This window comes from Tiliqua scincoides, chromosome 6, assembly GCF_035046505.1.
Source record: "Tiliqua scincoides isolate rTilSci1 chromosome 6, rTilSci1.hap2, whole genome shotgun sequence".
Lineage (NCBI taxonomy): Eukaryota > Metazoa > Chordata > Lepidosauria > Squamata > Scincidae > Tiliqua > Tiliqua scincoides.
Window position 1 is genome coordinate 68,879,246 of NC_089826.1, and position 17,980 is coordinate 68,897,225.

Here is a 17,980-nt window from a genome sequence, read left to right on the forward strand (position 1 = left end):
CAGCAGGGCGGGGGCTATCCAGTGTTTTGCATCGAGTGTAACATGTATGACTGTATGCCTCTGGGACATAAGTCATGGGTGTGTCCTCGGTGCAAGGAGCTCCAGGGTCTCAGGGAACGCGTCTGCTCCCTTGAAGCCTTGGTGGCCGACCTGGAGAAGCAGAGGCAGGCAGAGAAGGACTGAGGGGAGACTTCCGGGGACAATCAGGCTTCATCCCAACCTCAGGCATGCAGCTCCTCAGCTGCCCGGGTGGGAAGTCTCGGGGCTGGAGGACGTCATCCTGGAGAGGAGGGAAACAATCCCTTAGAGGGGACCCCTTCTCCAGGGGATGAGCCCCTATCCGAATGCACTCGGGATACTCCTCGGCGGGAGGGGAGTCGGGGGCTTCTTGTAGTGGGGGATTCGATTATTAGATAGAGAGGGGGGTTTGCGACGGATGTGAGGACCGCATGGAGACTTGCCTGCCTGGTGCGAAGGTTGTGGACATCACTTCTTGTCGAGACAGGCTGGTAGACATTGCTGGGGAGGAGGTAGCGGTTGTGGTGCATGTCGGCACCAACAACATGGGCAAGTTTAGCCAGGAGGTCCTGGAGGCCAAATTTAGGCTATTAAGTAGGAAGTTGAAAGCCAGGACCTCAAAGGTAGCGTTTTCTGAAGTGCTACCTGTTCCACGTGCAGGGCCAGCTAGGCAGGCAGAGATCAGGGGTCTCAATGCGTGGATGAGACGGTGGTGTAGGGAGGAGGGATTCGTTAGGCACTGGGGAACGTTTTGGGACAAGAGGGGCCTGTACAAGAGGGATGGGCATCACTTGAACCAGATTGGAACCAGACTGCTGGCGCATAACATTAAAAAGGTGGCAGAGCAACTTTTAAACTGATCCCTGGGGGAAGGTCGACATGAGCCAAGGAGCATCCGGTTTGGCATTCCTCATCCCTATGGAATGAGGATAGGGAGGTTAGAGAACAACAAGACAAAGGCAGAGTAGGAGAAGATATTGGGAATGGTAGCGTGATGGGATGTGATAGACGGTTTGGCACAATGAGAGGATGCAGAGACAAAGGAGCGAATAAGCAGCCCATCCTGGGGCATTCCATGTACAAATGCTTTTATGCAAATGCCCGAAGTCTCCGAGCAAAGATGGGAGAACTGGAAAGTTTGGTGACTAGGGAAAACATTGACATAGTGGGCATAACGGAAACCTGGTGGAATGCAGATAATCAGTGGGATACCGCAATCCCGGGCTATATACAGGAGGGACAGGGAGGGGCATGTTGGAGGTGGGGTAGCCATTTATGTTAAGGAAGGGATAGAATCCAGCAAAGTAGAGACTGAAGGTGGGTCCGACTCCACCGTAGAATCTCTATGGGTTAAATTACCAAGCCTGTGGAGCGATGTAATACTGGGGGCGTACTGTCGTCCTCCAGACCAGAAAACGGAAGGGGACCTTGAAATGAGGAGACAGATCAGGGAGGTGACAAGGAGGGACAGGGTTGTAATCATGGGGGACTTCAATTATCCTCATATTGTCTGGGTCAATTTGTGTTCTGGTCACGAAAAGGAGACCGGATTCCTTGACATGCTAAATGATTGTGCCTTAGAGCAGCTAGTCATGGAGCCCACCAGAGGACAAGTGACTCTGGATTTAATATTGTGCGGTACTCAGGACCTGGTTAGAGATGTCAGTGTTATGGAGCTGTTGGGGAACAGTGATCATGCTGTGATCCGTTTCGACATGCACGTTGGGGGAAGAATACCGGGCAGATCTCTCACAAAAACCCTTGACTTCCGGCGGGCGGACTTCCCTCAAATGAGGAGGCTGGTTAGAAGGAGGTTGAAAGGGAAGGTAAAAAGAGTCCAATCTCTCCAGATTGCATGGAGGCTGCTTAAAACAACAGCATGCACATTGGGGCAAAAAATCAAAACTTCACATATAGGCTAATGGGTTCTGAGCTGTCTGTGACAGATCAGGAGAGAGATCTTGGGGTGGTGGTGGACAGGTCGATGAAAGTGTCAACCCAATGTGCGGCGGCAGTAAAGAAGGCCAATTCTATGCTTGGGATCATTAGAAAAGATATTGAGAACAAAACGGCTAATATTATAATGCCATTGTACAAATTGATGGTAACGCCACACCTGGAGTATTGTGTCCAGTTCTGGTCACCACATCTCAAAAAGGACATAGTAGAAATGGAAAAGGTGCAAAAGAGAGCAACCAAGATGATTACTGGGCTGGGGCACCTTCCTTATGAGGAAAGGCTATGGCGTTTGGGCCTCTTCAGCCTAGAAAAGAGGCGCCTGAGGGGGGACATGATTGAGACATACAAAATTATGCATGGGAAGGATAAAGTGGATAGAGAGATGCTCTTTACACTCTCAATAACACCAGAACCAGGGGACATCCACTAAAATTGAGTGTTGGGAGGGTTAGGACAGACAAAAAAAAATATTTCTTTACTCAGCGTGTGGTCGGTCTGTGGAACTCCTTGCTGCAGGATGTGGTGACAGCATCTGGCCTGGATGCCTTTAGAAGGGGATTGGACAAATTTCTGGAGGAAAAATCCATTATGGGTTACAAGCCATGATGTGTATGTGCAACCTCCTGAGAAATGGGCTATGTCAGACTGCCAATGCAAGGGAGGGCACCAGGATGAGGTCTCTTGTTATCTGGTGTGCTCCCTGGGGCATTTGGTGGGCCGCTGTGAGATACAGGAAGCTGGACTAGATGGGCCTATGGCCTGATCCAGTGGGGCTGTTCTTATGTTCTTATTCTGAGTTGTGCGAGGTCCACTTCTGACTCTGTGCTGGATGCTGCCCAGCCAGCCTGCCTGTTTCAGCACATGTTAGGGTTGGATTGTATGAGATTTATATCCTGCCTTTCCAGAAGCTCAAGGCAGTGATCAAAATTCACAATAAAGAATGTTTATTATGTATTAATTTATTTATCATTATGTATTTTTATGCATTTATCAATAAAATCATAAGTACACAGCCATAAAATACATAACAATAAAATTCAAGTAGAAAACATTCAGCGTACAGAAAGTTTTAGTTAGAACTATGTTCAGAATGTGTTCCTATAAAGGCTATTGGTGATGAAGAAGTTGCTCACAGCTGTGAGCTCAAAGGCTGAACTGCAAGTAACAACTGCTATTGTATTTTCTGAAGAAAATGTTCTTTAGGATTCCTCTCAGCATATTTATAAGGAGCATACAAAATGGGGGGAAGCACTTCCTCACACTATTTTTCCTTTCTTATAACAGACAGTACAACTGAAGTCTTCACAAACATCTATGTGACCAGTTTTGGACCAGTTTCCGATACAGACATGGTGAGTCTCCTGAGTCAATAACTTTTTATATATGTTTAATGATATGTTGTACTATAAACTTTCACGTTTATTCGCATGTTTGTTCAGCTGGTATCTGGAATTGGAATTATATCACCATTAGCAATTGTGAGACAATTATTATTTAGTTTCTGATGGTTTTTGAGAATTCTGTGTCCCTTTCAATTTTTTAGAACAGCTGCAACTAGGAAGCCAAACTTTCTGCTTCTTTCTGTGTTTTGGAACATGACAACCTACTTTAAGATAAAAGCGTTTCTTTCTCATCAGAGATCTAGAAAATATATGCTTCCACCATTTTATTTCCTAAGGAATTCATTTTTGGATAGCAATGGAAAGAGTTGCCAGTTCATGGCCTTGGGATCTGGTCATCAGAATTCTCTGAATTTCAGGGACAGGTACCATGCCAAAAATAAAGTCAACTGGCACCTGGAGTATCCATGCTCTGCTCCTCATTGGCTGATCTAGTTTTCAGTTGTGGCCACTGAGACCTGGCAGAGCTTGGGAGCAAAGGGGTGCTTTAGGGGTGAAATTTGAAGGTATGCAGTGATGCCATTGTTGTAGACTGCCATACCCACTAGTCTTCCCTGTTTTGAGAAGCCATCTAGTTGACCCTAGGATACTAGTTTCCAAACTCCTCTGCGTGGCTGCACTGAGCTCCGAACTGCTATTGGAGCTGGTTTGTGATTGCTCAAACCAGAAGTGAGCTCCGATAGCAGACTGGAGCTCAATGCACCCATGCAGAGGGTTGCAGAGGAGGCTGCAAGCCTCCAATACTGTTCAGGAGGCTTCAGGATGCCCTTGGGTGCAGGAAAATGCCCCTGGGTCCCCACAGTGCCATGAACTATGTGGCACCACCAGAGACCCATTCCTGGACGACTTAAGGGGGCATGGCCCATTTTCAGGTTCCCTGGTGCATCACAACCCACCAGTATGGGAACCGCTGCCCTAGCATACTATGACTAGAAGTGTTTGAAAATAGCATTATTCACTTTACTCAGAAGTAAGCCTGTTGTGTTCAGTAAGATTTAGGTTGTAATCCTGCCTTATTCACAAGAAACAAACACCTCTAACTATGACATAACAATAGCATGGGTGTGGCAGAGAGGAATAAAGGGGGGGGGAGAGGGAGAGAGAGAGAAATGGCAGAGAAGATGGGGGGGAAAGAAAGGAATGAGTTAGAGACAGAGCTTGCCTCGGGAAGAGAGAGTCTGCTGCTTGGTTACCTAAACTGGTTGTGGTGGAGGTCTGGGTATGTTGGAATTTACCAGCCAGTGTGTAGATTGCAGCCTTCTAGTTCTGTGGAAATGGGACTCTTGAGCATGTAAATATTCCATTTTGAGAGGTGAGGGACTGTGGCCACCAAAATTTTGTACTAAATATCAATGCAGGTGAGCTGCTGAGGAAAGTTTTATGAGGCCTGGACCTCTGAGACTGTCCTAAATGTGAGAAGCCTAACTTCTGTATTTTGATGGCCATTCTCAAAATGCAGACAACTGTCTCTGATCCATGATACTGATTGCCAACCACAGTAGTAGCAAAGTTGGCATAACCCAGCATTAAAGATGCTTCAGAGGGATGGAACATGTGTTCTTGGTTGTGATCAATTCAGGGAGTGGGGGAAGAAGAACAAATGTACTTCCTGAAAAATTTCATGAAGTGTGAGAGTAACAGTGGCCTTCTACCTTACCAGAAAGCATACAACCTCATTGTTTCATTTCCTTACAAGTGAAACTGTAAGTAAAAATGTTTAGTGCAACAAGGGCCTGAAATCAATTCAGGACATGGTATGAGTTCATGGTACCACGGTAGCACTTATGGATTTTTTTCCAGTAGTAATTACTCTTTCAACCTCAGAGAAAAAAAAAACTCAAGTCTGACCCAGTGTCTGACTCACAGAATCCAATTACAGCAGCATAGTCTGTCAGGCGTAGCTGAAGGCTGAAGACCCTGCAGGCAGCTTAGGACATGCCTTTCAAGTAAACTGCAACCTGGCATTTGGAGGAGGATGTTATCATGGGGTCCATGATAACAGGCCAGTTGTAAAACTCTTCCCATGGGGATCATGCCCAAGCTAAAATTAATTTTGTACTTGGTTAAGGATTTAATTGAACATGCTGCTAGAACCATGAATGCTAGACAGTGCACCTCATCAATACACAAACAGACCATTATTAGCAAAAAGAATTAGATGTGCAGCATCTTATCTTGAAAGTCTTTGCTATAAGGACAGAATACTTTGCTTGGTTAACTAATGGCTAGAATTACCAAGAAGGGAAATGGCTTTACAAAGTAACTTTTCAGGATCAGAACAAAAGCACCAGTTGAATTGATACGTTGCTTGCTAGCAATTTGTTATCTTGGGAGCTTCATTGCATAAATAAAATTATCTTGTCAGTTGGTAAACTTGGCGTCTCACCATCTGTTGCAGATGTGTTATCTGAATTTGCTATTTGGCCACATATGGATGTTCAAGGGATCAAAAGGACATTTAGCTTCACATTTCTTTGTGTTTATATTGAAAGTATTTACACCTTAATTGCTCTTCAGTGTTTATTTTAAGTTGATCAAAGATCTAGCTATGAATAGACTTAACAGTCTGCATAAGAAACGTATTTTACCTCCTTCCCTGCTATAGTATGACTCATATCCCTTTTACTATGTTCCCCACACACTTTTTATTTTTCTTGTTCCACCTTTTTTGGTTGAATTTTGGAACATGTTGTATTTGTTATTGTACATTAAATCTGTGGCGGGATCCAGTTTTTCAGTCTATTGGGACCCATCAAGGTTTATGATGTTTTTTTAAAAGGAGCTCTAGAAAGAAATAATTTATTTATTTACCAGTAATAATAACCAGTCAAAACGTGCTCAAACATTTATCTCCCTATATTTACATACATGCTTGCAGGAACTCTATTCCTTGCACACTGAAGGAGCTCAGCTGATTGCAGGGCAATTAGCACCTACCTTGCAAATTGTGGGAGCTGAGCTCTTTGAGGGTATTTTTTAAAAACCAGAAGTGGCTTTTATCTCTATTTACAGCAGTTTAGAGTTGTGGTGAGGCCTGCAGAGGGGGTCACGGGCTCGCTGGACTCTCTGGAGAGCCATAGCATCCCGGGTATGTTAATTAAAAAAAACCTTTTCCTCCCCTGTGGCAGCAGCATCATGGCAATTGCAAAGTTGCCATCTCTGTCACCCCACTCTTAAGGGGTTAGCAACAGAGGTTTCCTGGCTGGGGCATCACAACACCTTAGTTTAGGAACCTCTGGCTGTAATGCCTTGGTTACAGTCAAAACGGGCTCTTCTTTAACAGAAATAAAAATAAGAAATGTCAGCATCATTATAACAGTTCCACATTTTTTGTCATCTGAGCAGCATTAAATGATACAGCATTTGAATTTGTCCAAGTCACTTTTTATTATTAGAAGGTTTCTTGCTTAATGCCCCAGTCTCTGCTGAAATAGCATATGCTGAATTTAATAAGACACTGCAAAAAGACAACTGGCTATAGAGCATACGTAAAGTTTAGCTGATGCAAAATGATTAAATATGGCAAATTGCTCAAGTGAATAGCAGGATTTCCCCCATGTGACACAAAGCATTACGGCTTACTTTAATAGACTCATTATTTTATTAACTGGGTATCATGGGCTCAATTTGCTACTGCAGGACATGCAAGTGTGAAATGCATTTTAGAAATCAGGAGAGGGAAGTGGAGAATTCACTTGGCAGCATTTCACACATGCTTTGCTTGGGTGTAAATGGGAACATAAGACCCACAGCAATGGAGAACGGAATCCTATTTAGCGTTTACAAAAACGATAGCTCTCTAGAGAGCCCTTATGGAAATGAAAAACTGTGCCCCAAAATGACAGCTTCAGCCATTAGCTGCAGGTCTGCTTTGCAGATAAGTAGTCAGCTATATAAAAGTGTTTACTAATGCCCAGAGTTCACATGAACTAGCACATGCTTTCTTTATTTTAAAGTGCATATTGCCAACTTCAAATGATTATGTACAAGGACAAATAAAATTACATATCCCATGCTTCTAAAAGAAAATCATTACTGAGAGGTTTCCTGAGTACTTCACAGGTAGATTGGCACACCAAAACAAATTTAAAAATAGGATGTACATGCCTTGTTTCATTTCTTAGCTGGAAAAATAAATATTTTGTGGTGTGAGGGAATGTTGTTTGGTTTTTCTTGGCAGTTTTTTTTTGGGGGGGGGGTATTTATTTTTTATTAGCAAGGAATTGTTATTTGGTAGTGTCTGAACTTCCTCCCTGCTTAGCTGACTATTCATTGCTTGTTTCATGCTTGGTGGTGAGAAATACAGATTCAAGTTCCCATTTACAAAGTTACCAAGGTGGCTTTGGGTAAACCTGCTGCCTGTCAGCTAAATCTACCTCACAAGTCCTGTTGTATACTGCTGTGAAGAAACCAACATACAAATGTTAACACAAAATAAAAAAGGAAATATAGTCTGACCTGCATTACTTCCCCCCCAGCTTTTTATTTATTTATTTATTTATTTAACTATAATAAACATAAAATACATAAACAAATATATAAACAATATTCTAATGGTGTAGCAAGAGCGAAGCCAAAAAATTCCTACTAGTTATATTTTAGATACATACAGTCCAAACATTAACAAATGGTAGTCTATACCACTATCTAATCCTTCAAAACCAATCTTCAAATCCATAATACATCAAATCATTGTTTTCTTTCTGTTTCAAAAAGTCAATAATTGGTTTCCAATTTTTCAAGAAGTTTTTTGTTGAGTTCTCCTTAAGTAAAGTTGTGAGTTTGTCCATCTCTGCAAAGTTCATAAGTTTTGTCCACCATTCTTCTATCGAGGGTATGTTTATAGTCTTCCAATTTTGAGCATTGCATTTGACCTGCATTACTGCATGACCAAATTTGACCTGCATTACTGAAGCTGAACACTCATATTATTTTTTGCCTTGTTTGAATTATTCCTATAACTCTTCAGAGTTTTCCGCAAAGAATATGCCTGTGGTAACAAGTGATGGGAACAGAAAAGGGTTGTTGTATTCCATAGCAAAGCACCTTCATACCTGTCATGGCTGGGTTCCCCCCCCCCTCAGTTATGTAGCAAATTGTGACTTGCTTACCAGGGCAGCTTTAAGCCAGTCAGACCAATTGCTCCCAATCGGGCACCGTGCCCAAGGGGGCAGCACATTAGGGTAATCTTGTATGCAGTTGCATATTAAAGTGTGCTTAGATCCATTTGGTCTATTAATTCACATGCATATTTTGATTACTTTCCGTTCTACCATAGTGATATTAAATCTGTAACAATTTTTTTTATAGCTCTAAGATTCTGCAGACCTTGGCTGTGAACCTGAAGCCCTGCAAAAATATTTCCAATTGGGCCCCACAAAAAAATGAAACATTGTTTCCACTTGGGCTCCCCCAGTTCCTAAGGCCACCACTGTCGCTTACTCTACTTTGTCCCATGGAACTTGGAGAGTACCAGTGAAGGCTGAGCCCAGTCCTATCTGTCTCTACTGCTTCATCTGCCTTTCCCACCCCTGGGTTTCTATTGCTTAGTTGCAGTAGAAAGTAGCAAAGCGATGGAAGAAACCCAGGATCTGCCTTTTATATGTAGGGTGAACATGCTGTTCAACATTTTATCGTGACACTGTTGTATGTGAATGGGTGAAGTGAGTTGGGTGGCTCAGTGGAATGGCCTGGTGGGTAATGGTGGTCAACACAATCCTCACTCAGATGTGCCACAAGTAGAAAGGGGGAAGTGAAAGTGCGTGTAAGTAGATGGTTCCAGATTTCATTTACTTGCATACTTTTATATTTTATAATTTATATTATTAAACATCATCTAGAGCAGTGTTTTTTTCAACGCTGCTCCCCTGACATATCACTTGCCATCGTGCTGTCCTCGGAGGTACCGCCAGAAGTAACTGGCAATGACGTCATCACCAGTTACTTCTGGGTTTGGTGATAGCGACATGAGCTTCCAAAGACATAAGAGGCTCAGGGTGGGCAGGAGAGCTTTTTCTTGCACTCGAATTGCAAGAATCTTGCACGCTAGAGCTCTGCCTGCCAGTTCTCGCCATTGGAAACTCCTGTCCCAATCTCACTGCTGGGCAGTGGGTGCTGTGCATACCACCCAACACTGCCCGGAGCACGACTGGTGGTACGAGTACAACTAGTTGAGGACCACTGACCTAGAGTGCCAGGCTTGTAGCCCAGGGAAAGATGGTGCAGAAATTTCCAAAAGAAATTAAAAATTTCAGAGTGTTTTTTCCAGGGTATACGCTACCTGGCAAATACATATACACATTTATTTGTACTGGAAGGCCCATAGCCAGGGAGACAGACCAGGGACAGACTGCACTTGCTCCCGGTGTGGAAGGGATTGTCACTCCCGGATTGGCCTTTTCAGCCACACTAGACGCTGTGCCAGAACCACCTTTCAGAGCGCGATACCATAGTCTTTCGAGACTGAAGGTTGCCAATACAATGTTGCATTTACACTTCTTGGTTGTGGGCTCTTTCTGCAATGGTACTGATCTCAGAGGCTCATGGAATCCTCTTCCCTGTTGAATCATAGTAGTTGGCAACCTTCAGTCCCGAAAGACTATGGTATCTGAATGGTGGTTCTGGAACAGCCTCTAGTGTGGCTGAAAAGGCCAATTCGGGAGTGACAATCCCTTCCACACTGGGAGCAAGTGCAGTCTGTCCCTGGTCTGTCTCCCTGGCTATGGGCCTTCCTTCTTTGCCTCTTTGCCTCAGACTGTTGGCCAAGTGTCTCTTCAAACTGGGAAAGGCCATGCTGCACAGCCTGCCTCCAAGTGGGCCGCTCAGAGGCCAGGGTTTCCCACTTGTTGAGGCCCACTCCTAAGGCCTTCAGATCCCTCTTGCAGATGTCCTTGTATCGCAAGAGTGTAAGAGTGTAAGATTCAGTGTATGTTGAATCATACACTGAGGGTTTCCTTAAGGAAAATAGTTGGTCGGGGCAGGAGGAAGCAAGAAGAGTTCAGTTATATTTGGCATGAGTTCTTTCCCTCGCCAGCAGCCAGAAAGGCATGTGCTGCATCCAGAGTGGGGGTGGTAGGACTTAAAGGTAAATGAGAGATAAGTATACAACTTTTATGCTTACCTCCGTGTGAGCCCTAGGGCCACCTATGGCTCTCTTCAGACATACTCCACCTCTTTTGCCTGAGAACAGAAAAGTGATGGGGAAGTTTGAAATGGATAGGATAAGATCTGGTGTGTGCCATTGCCACCAGATCCACCCCCTTCCACCTCCTCCTTGCCCCAGTTCCTCCCCCCCCTCAGTTACATACCCAATCCTCCCACTCACTTTCCCTCCCTGCCCACTCCAATCCCCACTGCTAACTTACTGAGTCGAATGAGTGTGAGGTCCAGTGGTGAAGCTGTAGTGCTGCTGCCTCTTGTGGCAGTGTTTGCAGAATGGCTACTATGCTCTCCTCCCAACAGACCAATCCTGGATAGCATTGGGCTTTAAGATAGCATTGTACCACTTTGCTTGATGCTTGACATCTTTGCTGGGCTTCATTTTTTAGCTGCTATAGGCATATATTGTACAAAGGAAAGAAGGGGCAAAACAAGGATAGCATTATCGAAGACTCAGATTAGTCCTCGAACAGACATGCTCCAGTAAGCTTAAGGGCACAATCCATAGGTCTGTGCAAGTCCCCTACATCAGTCTCCTGGTATTGCAAAAGTGCGCCACTGATGGAGTTGGTAGGCTGAATGTGACCTTCGCAGTGCTGGTGGTGGGTAAGTATGCATCGACAATGGGCTGCTGGCATGGGGTTTGGGGAGGGCAGGGGGAGGCATTGCGGGGGGGTTCTCAGGTGGGGGAGGGTGGGCGGCAGGAAGGCTTGTGGGCAACCCAGGAGAGGAGTGGAGCCAGGATCTGGCACTTAGGCCAAATCCTAACCCCCCTCCCAGATGGCCCAGCCTAGGGCCAAGCTATTTGGATCTGTGCCACCTCTTTAGGTTCGATTCAAGTAGCCCCATTCAGGCCACTCCTGTGTTACCTAGGGGAAGGAGAATTGATTCCCCTTGCCCTGGGTTGTGCCACAGCCAGTTCCAACCCTGCGCTGGATACAGTGCAGGCCAGGTGGCCTGCGTGTTCCAACACAAGATAGGACTGGGCTGTAAATCTATTTTAAATGAGATGCAGATTGGGCTCCATATTAGCTGACATACTCTCTTGCCTCATGCCTATAGTGAAGGCTGTTTTTATTAATCCACCAGCCTGAAGCCCTAAAGAGATCCTTTTCATCAAGGGCAGACTCCACTGAACACTGAAATGTTCAGGGAATGTAACAAAGCCCCATATGCCTCGGATAGTTTCACCTCCCCATCAGTATTCTAGTACCAACTTTGCTTTGCAAACACAGATCTGAAACCTTGCAGGTGTAAAAGGAGCTCGGTGAGTGTGGTGGAGTTTGGGGAAAAATGACTTGCAGGGGAAATGTCAAGGTCTCTTTTCCCTCCACTCCCTCACTTCAAAGTGCCCTCCTTTTGTAGGCATTCTGTACAGGAGAAGGGCACATCAGGCCTTTTTTACTTGGAGTTGCATGAAGTTTGACCTTCAGATGCTTTCAAAACAAATGAGGTCTTTTTCCACCCCACTTTAATAGCTACTTTACAAGTTTAGATAAGTGCTTTTGCAGTAATGTTTGGGTTCAGAGGTGAAGGTTGACAAGATTATTTTCATGTAAAATAATGGACACTAACAAAAGGAAGTCAGTGTGCAAGGATAAAGCAGATTGCACCTTTGGAATTTCAGCTGTCTCATGGCTGTTTTGATGAAATGTGTAAGCTCAGTGTTGTGATGAAAAGCCCTAAAGAATTACAAAGAGGCCGGTGATGTAAATTTATTGTGACATTAGCCTAAGAGGAAAAGCTGCGTTCACTTAAAAAAAAATTAAAAAGAAATCTACCCTCTCTGACAGAAATACAACACAACACAATAACTCTGAATGGTTAATCACCGTAATTAAAGAAAAAAAAATATAGCATTGAATTCTAATTTAAAGTAGCCGATTGCAGAATCTTCAGTAAGAAAAATGTATTGTAATTTTCTTAAAATATGGGCAAAGAAGAGTGAATTTAAGCAGTTTCCCCCAGTGTGTATTAAACACTGCATTTGCCATGTGTGATGCTGTCTAATGCGTTTTGACTGTGAAGTCCATCATACATTGAATTTTTTGAAACTCTAGTTCTAGTGTGTTTCCAGTCCCATGGTAACTGCGGATTCTTTGGATAAGCACCAGTCTATACATGATATAGAATGAATCAGTGTATCACACAGACCTCCACTGCTCCCTCCTGCTCAGCAGGCCACTCCACTCCTCTTTTGCCTTTCCCTACTACTCTTTTCCGTTTGCAAGAGTGGGGGTGGCAGAAGGCAATGGCAGATGTGCACATAGGGCAACAAAAGCAGCAGCAGCAGCAGATGAAACACTGCTGTTGCCACTATAAAGATAGGATAGGGCAGAGGGGGGCAAGTGAACAGCGTGAGCCAGCATTTTTTTAAAAAAACCTTGGTGAGGCAGCCCAGTACCCAGTTGGTTCTAGGTGGTAGGGCAGCTTTGGTCAAAACTGCTCCTCTTCCTTGAACGGAAGGTTCAGGGCATGCAAGGTAGGGTTTAGTATAGTTTGGGAATTTTCTAGGGCTTTGATAATCCTCCACACTACATTCCTGTGGGTAACCACTACCACTTTTCTGCAGATACCACAGGCATGGGATGTGGTTTCCTAGGGGACTCCCGCGTCACTCCTAGGGCATGCAAGGAGTCTGCATCCCATGCCCCAAAACCTCCAGCATAGCACTGTTAATGAAGATCCTGTCCTCTCATGGCATCAGATGCCTGTTGGAATGTGAGGTGGGAGTATACCTATCTTGCATCCTGATGGACCTCAGTCAATAGGAGGGTCAGTGTTGGTGCAGGCGCATTGCCAGTCCATGTTGAGCCCAGCGCCAGCCGCAAGCCTGCCGTACGCCGTCTGGAGCAAGAGAGCAAGGGATGAGCTCCAGGTGGCAGAGAGGTTTGTTGGGGCAGGGGGGAAGCGTTCTAGGGCAGGGGGGAGGAAGTGAGCAGGAGGGAGGGTGGCAGGATGTGCTCCACCGAATCCAGAACTCCTTCTGGCCTGAAGCAGAGTCTCTCAAGTCTGCACCAGCAAAATAGCCGACACAGACATGAGAAACTCCAATGTGGTGCTTGGGGCTTTACCCGGGGAAGCGGAAAAAGTCCCCTTCCTCCAAGAGACCTCCAACTGCTTCCTGGCACCCACTGGATGCAGAGGTAACCATTTTGGCAACACTGCTCCAGTAGGCACTGGGAAGCTTAGAACTGAGAGTAGATGATTCTCCTAAACCAGTGGTTTTCAAACTGGGGTGTCACGATGCCCCAGCCTGAGGGCCCTGGCCTCTCCCCCTTAAGGGGCAGGGACAGTGAGGAGGCAGGGAGGAGGCAGTGATGTAATCCCCAGGATCTTGTCACTCAGGGAGCTGCAGGGGCTTGGCTGGACTTACCAGAGCCTCCTGCAGCCTCCTGGGGGTGCGGGGAGCCCTGCGCGAGCGTCTGCAGGGCTCCCCAGGCTTCTAGAAGTGAAAGTGGAGCGATTGCGCTCCACCTCCGCAAAACCAGAAGTGGAGGGCGATTGCTGCACTTTCACTTTTGAAGACATGGGTAGCCCTGCAGATGCTTGCGCAGGGCTCCCCGCATCCCTGGGAGGCTGCAGGAGGCTCTGGTGAGTCCAGCCAAGCCCCTGCAGTCCCCTGAGCGATGCCTCTGCAAGCACCTGCCTCCCCCACCTCTGCAAGGACTTACAGGCTCTCAAACCCTCCCTGATACATTAGAGAACTGAACCACTGTCCTAAACAAAATTTATCAACAATTTATCTGCTCCTTCACAAGAATAAAATATAATGAATAAAGCATCAGAAAGAACCTTTTGCCTTTTAGGCAAGCATAAAAAAATCTGGGTTATAGTTGGTGTAAATACAGTATTTAATGTGGCCTCCTGGCAGTGGTCCCATCTTTGTACTTACACGTTTCACCCCTCATCCCATTGACCTTTATACTTCAGGTTGACAACTGAGGGCAGGCAGGTCACTCAGAAAGTCTTGTACTCTAAGGCAAAATGCAGGCACATCTCCTTTAACCAGAGTTTATTTCAGGAAAAACAAAAGAGGATAAAATTGATATTTATAAAAATAAGCACCTGGAGCAGTCATATTAGTCACCAAGTTGATTGTGAAGAGGTTTTGCTCCTCAAATATACCCATGATATACATTTAAGCAGTTGGTCTAAATAGCCACTTCTCCAGAAGCCAAGATCTGGTACACAAGGGTCCAAGTATTTGGCCGATAACCCCAAATTATTCTCAGGCACCTAAGAAGCACTTCTACTTAGCACTGGGCCAGGTAATATAATGCCAGCTCCCATCCTGCGAAGCTGATATGGTTAATGGCTCAATCCTATCATTGGCCGGCCCATAGTATACAGCAACACCAGTTTGGCTTCCGCTACATGCTGTAGACCACAATAGATCATGCCACAGTAGAGAAGTAACTAAAAGAATGTTATGTTAAGGAAAGTACTTTTGGGATCAGTTTATGACCCCAACTGGTATCAAGTTCAATTTTTTGAACAGCTTCCCTCTATCCTTGACCAGTTTTGAGAAGGTGAATTATTTTTAGCAAGGGATTGCAGTCCTTTACCCCTTTCTTAATAGAGTCTCCCAAAATTCTCCTCTAGGACATAAGCATAGTTTGACTTTGTAGTATTGTATGTCCCAACTGAGTTGCTTGATACCTGGAGGGGTTACTTAATGGAAATGTCACTGAATTTACCCTCATTTCTATTTCATTTCTGTTTCTCAGCTTTGTTATCACATTGATTTCCTTCTTATTTCAAATACTTACAGCCCTATCCTACTGAAATCTCCCCCACCAATTCTGCAACAATGGAGTGCATGCTGCATCCATGGGGGGGGGGGGGAGTTGGAAAGATCTCCTCAGGGCAATTGAACATCGCTGTCATGGGACTCCTCAGGTCTACACCTACTGTTTAGCAGGTGCAAGTCTGAGACGTGCAGTGGTGGCGTGGTGATAAGAGAGATGGATGATATTGATGCATGTGAATGCCACAGATACACCCCAGGTCTGCATCCTTTCTTGCCCTCTGCCCTGCCCCTCCGCAGTGCATCATATGGGTTGGGGAATGATAGCTGAACTCTGCTGACAGTAGATAGACTACCTACAAGCACAGACAAGAAGCCAATATGATACTGACAGTTTGTTTATTCTCTCTTGGTTACAGTCCAGTTGCTTGATATAAGGTCTCATCCTAGTCTTCTTGCCTCCATCTGACTTTGTGCACCCTCCAGTTTCCTCACTGGGACATGTATAGCAAATTCTTGCACCCTTTGATGTGGCCAGTTGAAGCAGGGATCGTGTGGATCCAATTGTACTGTTTTAAGGGTTTACAGGAGGTTTCTTGAGTCAGCTGATGGGGTAACCATAAGTTAAGTCCGCAGGGGGAAGGGGATGCACAATAGCCAATCACCAAGGATCAACCATATCCAGGCAGCAAGGACTGCCCCCTTGTTTCCCCAGGAGTCATATCACTTTCTTCTCCCCTTTCTACCTTCTCCCTCTTTCTACCAGCTTTTTCCACTTTTCCTGTTTCTCCTCCTCTTTGCTTATTCTCAATACTCATTATTATTATTATTATTATTATTATTATTATTATTATTATTATTATTATTATTATTATTATTATTATTAACAGTATTTATATACCGCTTTTCAACTAAAAGTTCACAAAGCAGTTTACAGAGAAAATCAAATAACGAAATGGCTCCCTGTCCCAAAAGGGCTCACAATCTAAAAAGATGCAAATGAATACCAGCAGACAGCCACTAGAACAGACAGTGCTGGGGTGAGGAGGGCCAGTTACTCTCCCCCTGTTAAAAAAAAAGGAGCACCCACTTGAAAAAGTGCCTCTTACCCAATTAGCAGGGGTAATTAATATGGCCGCATTCACCTTTGTGCTATCACTGGCTGCCTCCCCGCTGCCTTCTCCTCCCCATCTTGTTTCCTCTAGTCCCCTTTCTATCCTTTTATCTCCTTTCATCCTCCATGTGTGTTTTTTTCCTCTTTCTCCATCTCTGTCTCTGCTGTCCTTCCCCCCCCCATCTGAACTGCCCCCATCTCTGCCCTTAAATCACCTCTCCATGTCAAACCCCACCTTCTGTCAGAATAGAGTCCAGCTGGGTGCTTTTCCTGAGCTCTGTTTTCCCTGGGAGTTGGTGGTTACATCTTCACTGCATGAATGATACTGAAGCAGTCACTTGGGCTCACTTTGTCCTCCTGGGACACTGTGGAGCATCACTGGCCCTGGAAAAGAGCCAATGTAAATAAAACCACCTATTACTTCTGTAATTGTGATATATTCCTACTTAGTTCAGCTAGCTAAAACCTTAGCTACCTTTTTATCAATACTTACCGTTCCAGCATCTTTTAAACCAACAGCACATTGAGCTGTCCTTTTAAATAGGTTTTTAAAAATGGTAAAGTTTATTACAGTGAGTGTGAAGGGACTACTCTTTCAGCTATATCACAATTTACTTCTCATAAAAGTAAGATTTTCCCTCATATGTCAGCTTGAGAAATGGACTTGGAAGAAGAAATAAATAAAGCTGACTGGCAAAAGATTTGGCTAACAGTCTCCAATTTGTCCGTTTCTGCAACAGTCAGAGAAATTCAATTTAAAATAATCATTAGCATATGTGACATCTGTGTGTTTATACCTGATTCATGAAGGGCATACTCTCCTATGTTGGAAAACTGGGATCAGTTTGAATTAGAGATCTACAGATCACAAACAGTCCAAAACACCTTGGCTTGGAAATAAGCAGAGCCATTTCCCAAAACAAGGGAAACACAAGCTTGTCAGCTAAAGCAACAACCAAAAGAGTCCTGTTAGCTTACAAATGTGTATGATTTTTTGGAATATTGAGGGAATAGAGAGGTCAGAAAATGCCAAATTCATTTTACTAACTGGAGCGGAGGAATTCCCTGCTAACCTTTATTTGGGGGAGGTGGCATACATACTATTGCTGTTGAACCATAGTTGTGGTAAATTGCTAAATTTGGTAAATTGTTAAATTTGGTAAATTGCTGAATCTGATTTTGAGTTTTAGTTCCCCCTTCTGCCTTTTTTCTTTCTCCTGGGGCTGGAATGAAAATGGTTTCTAGAAAATAATAGATATAATAATTTTCTAGAGACAGTTCTCATTCCAGACCCTAGGAGAAGGAAGAAAGGCAGAAAGGGGGCACTAAAGAAACTCAGAGTCAGATTTGCATAACCTGCCTATTAGCGAAGAGTATGGTTGAGAGCAGCTGACACACAATGTTTGGATGTCATTAAAAAAACAAAAACACAGGAAAATGGCGATTGGACAAAAGAGAGATCATATCCAGCCCATCCCGTATCTGGGAATCCAGTGAACCATTTGTTGCAGGTTCCACTTGTATATACTAACTGCAAATTCACGTAAATACCTATTAATTTGGAAGCAGGACAGGGCCTTC

The 17,980-nt window shown here is 44.5% G+C and overlaps 1 protein-coding gene across 1 annotated transcript in view; it reads left to right on the top strand.

Moving 5' to 3' along the window:
• The window catches only part of GABRA2 (gamma-aminobutyric acid type A receptor subunit alpha2), an 89,436-nt gene that overhangs the window by 41,015 nt on the left and 30,441 nt on the right, over window positions 1-17,980 (top strand). The window contains exon 3 of the mRNA XM_066631750.1: window positions 3,262-3,329. Within this exon, the coding sequence (XP_066487847.1) occupies window positions 3,262-3,329 (68 nt within the window). The remainder of the gene's footprint in view (window positions 1-3,261; window positions 3,330-17,980) is intronic.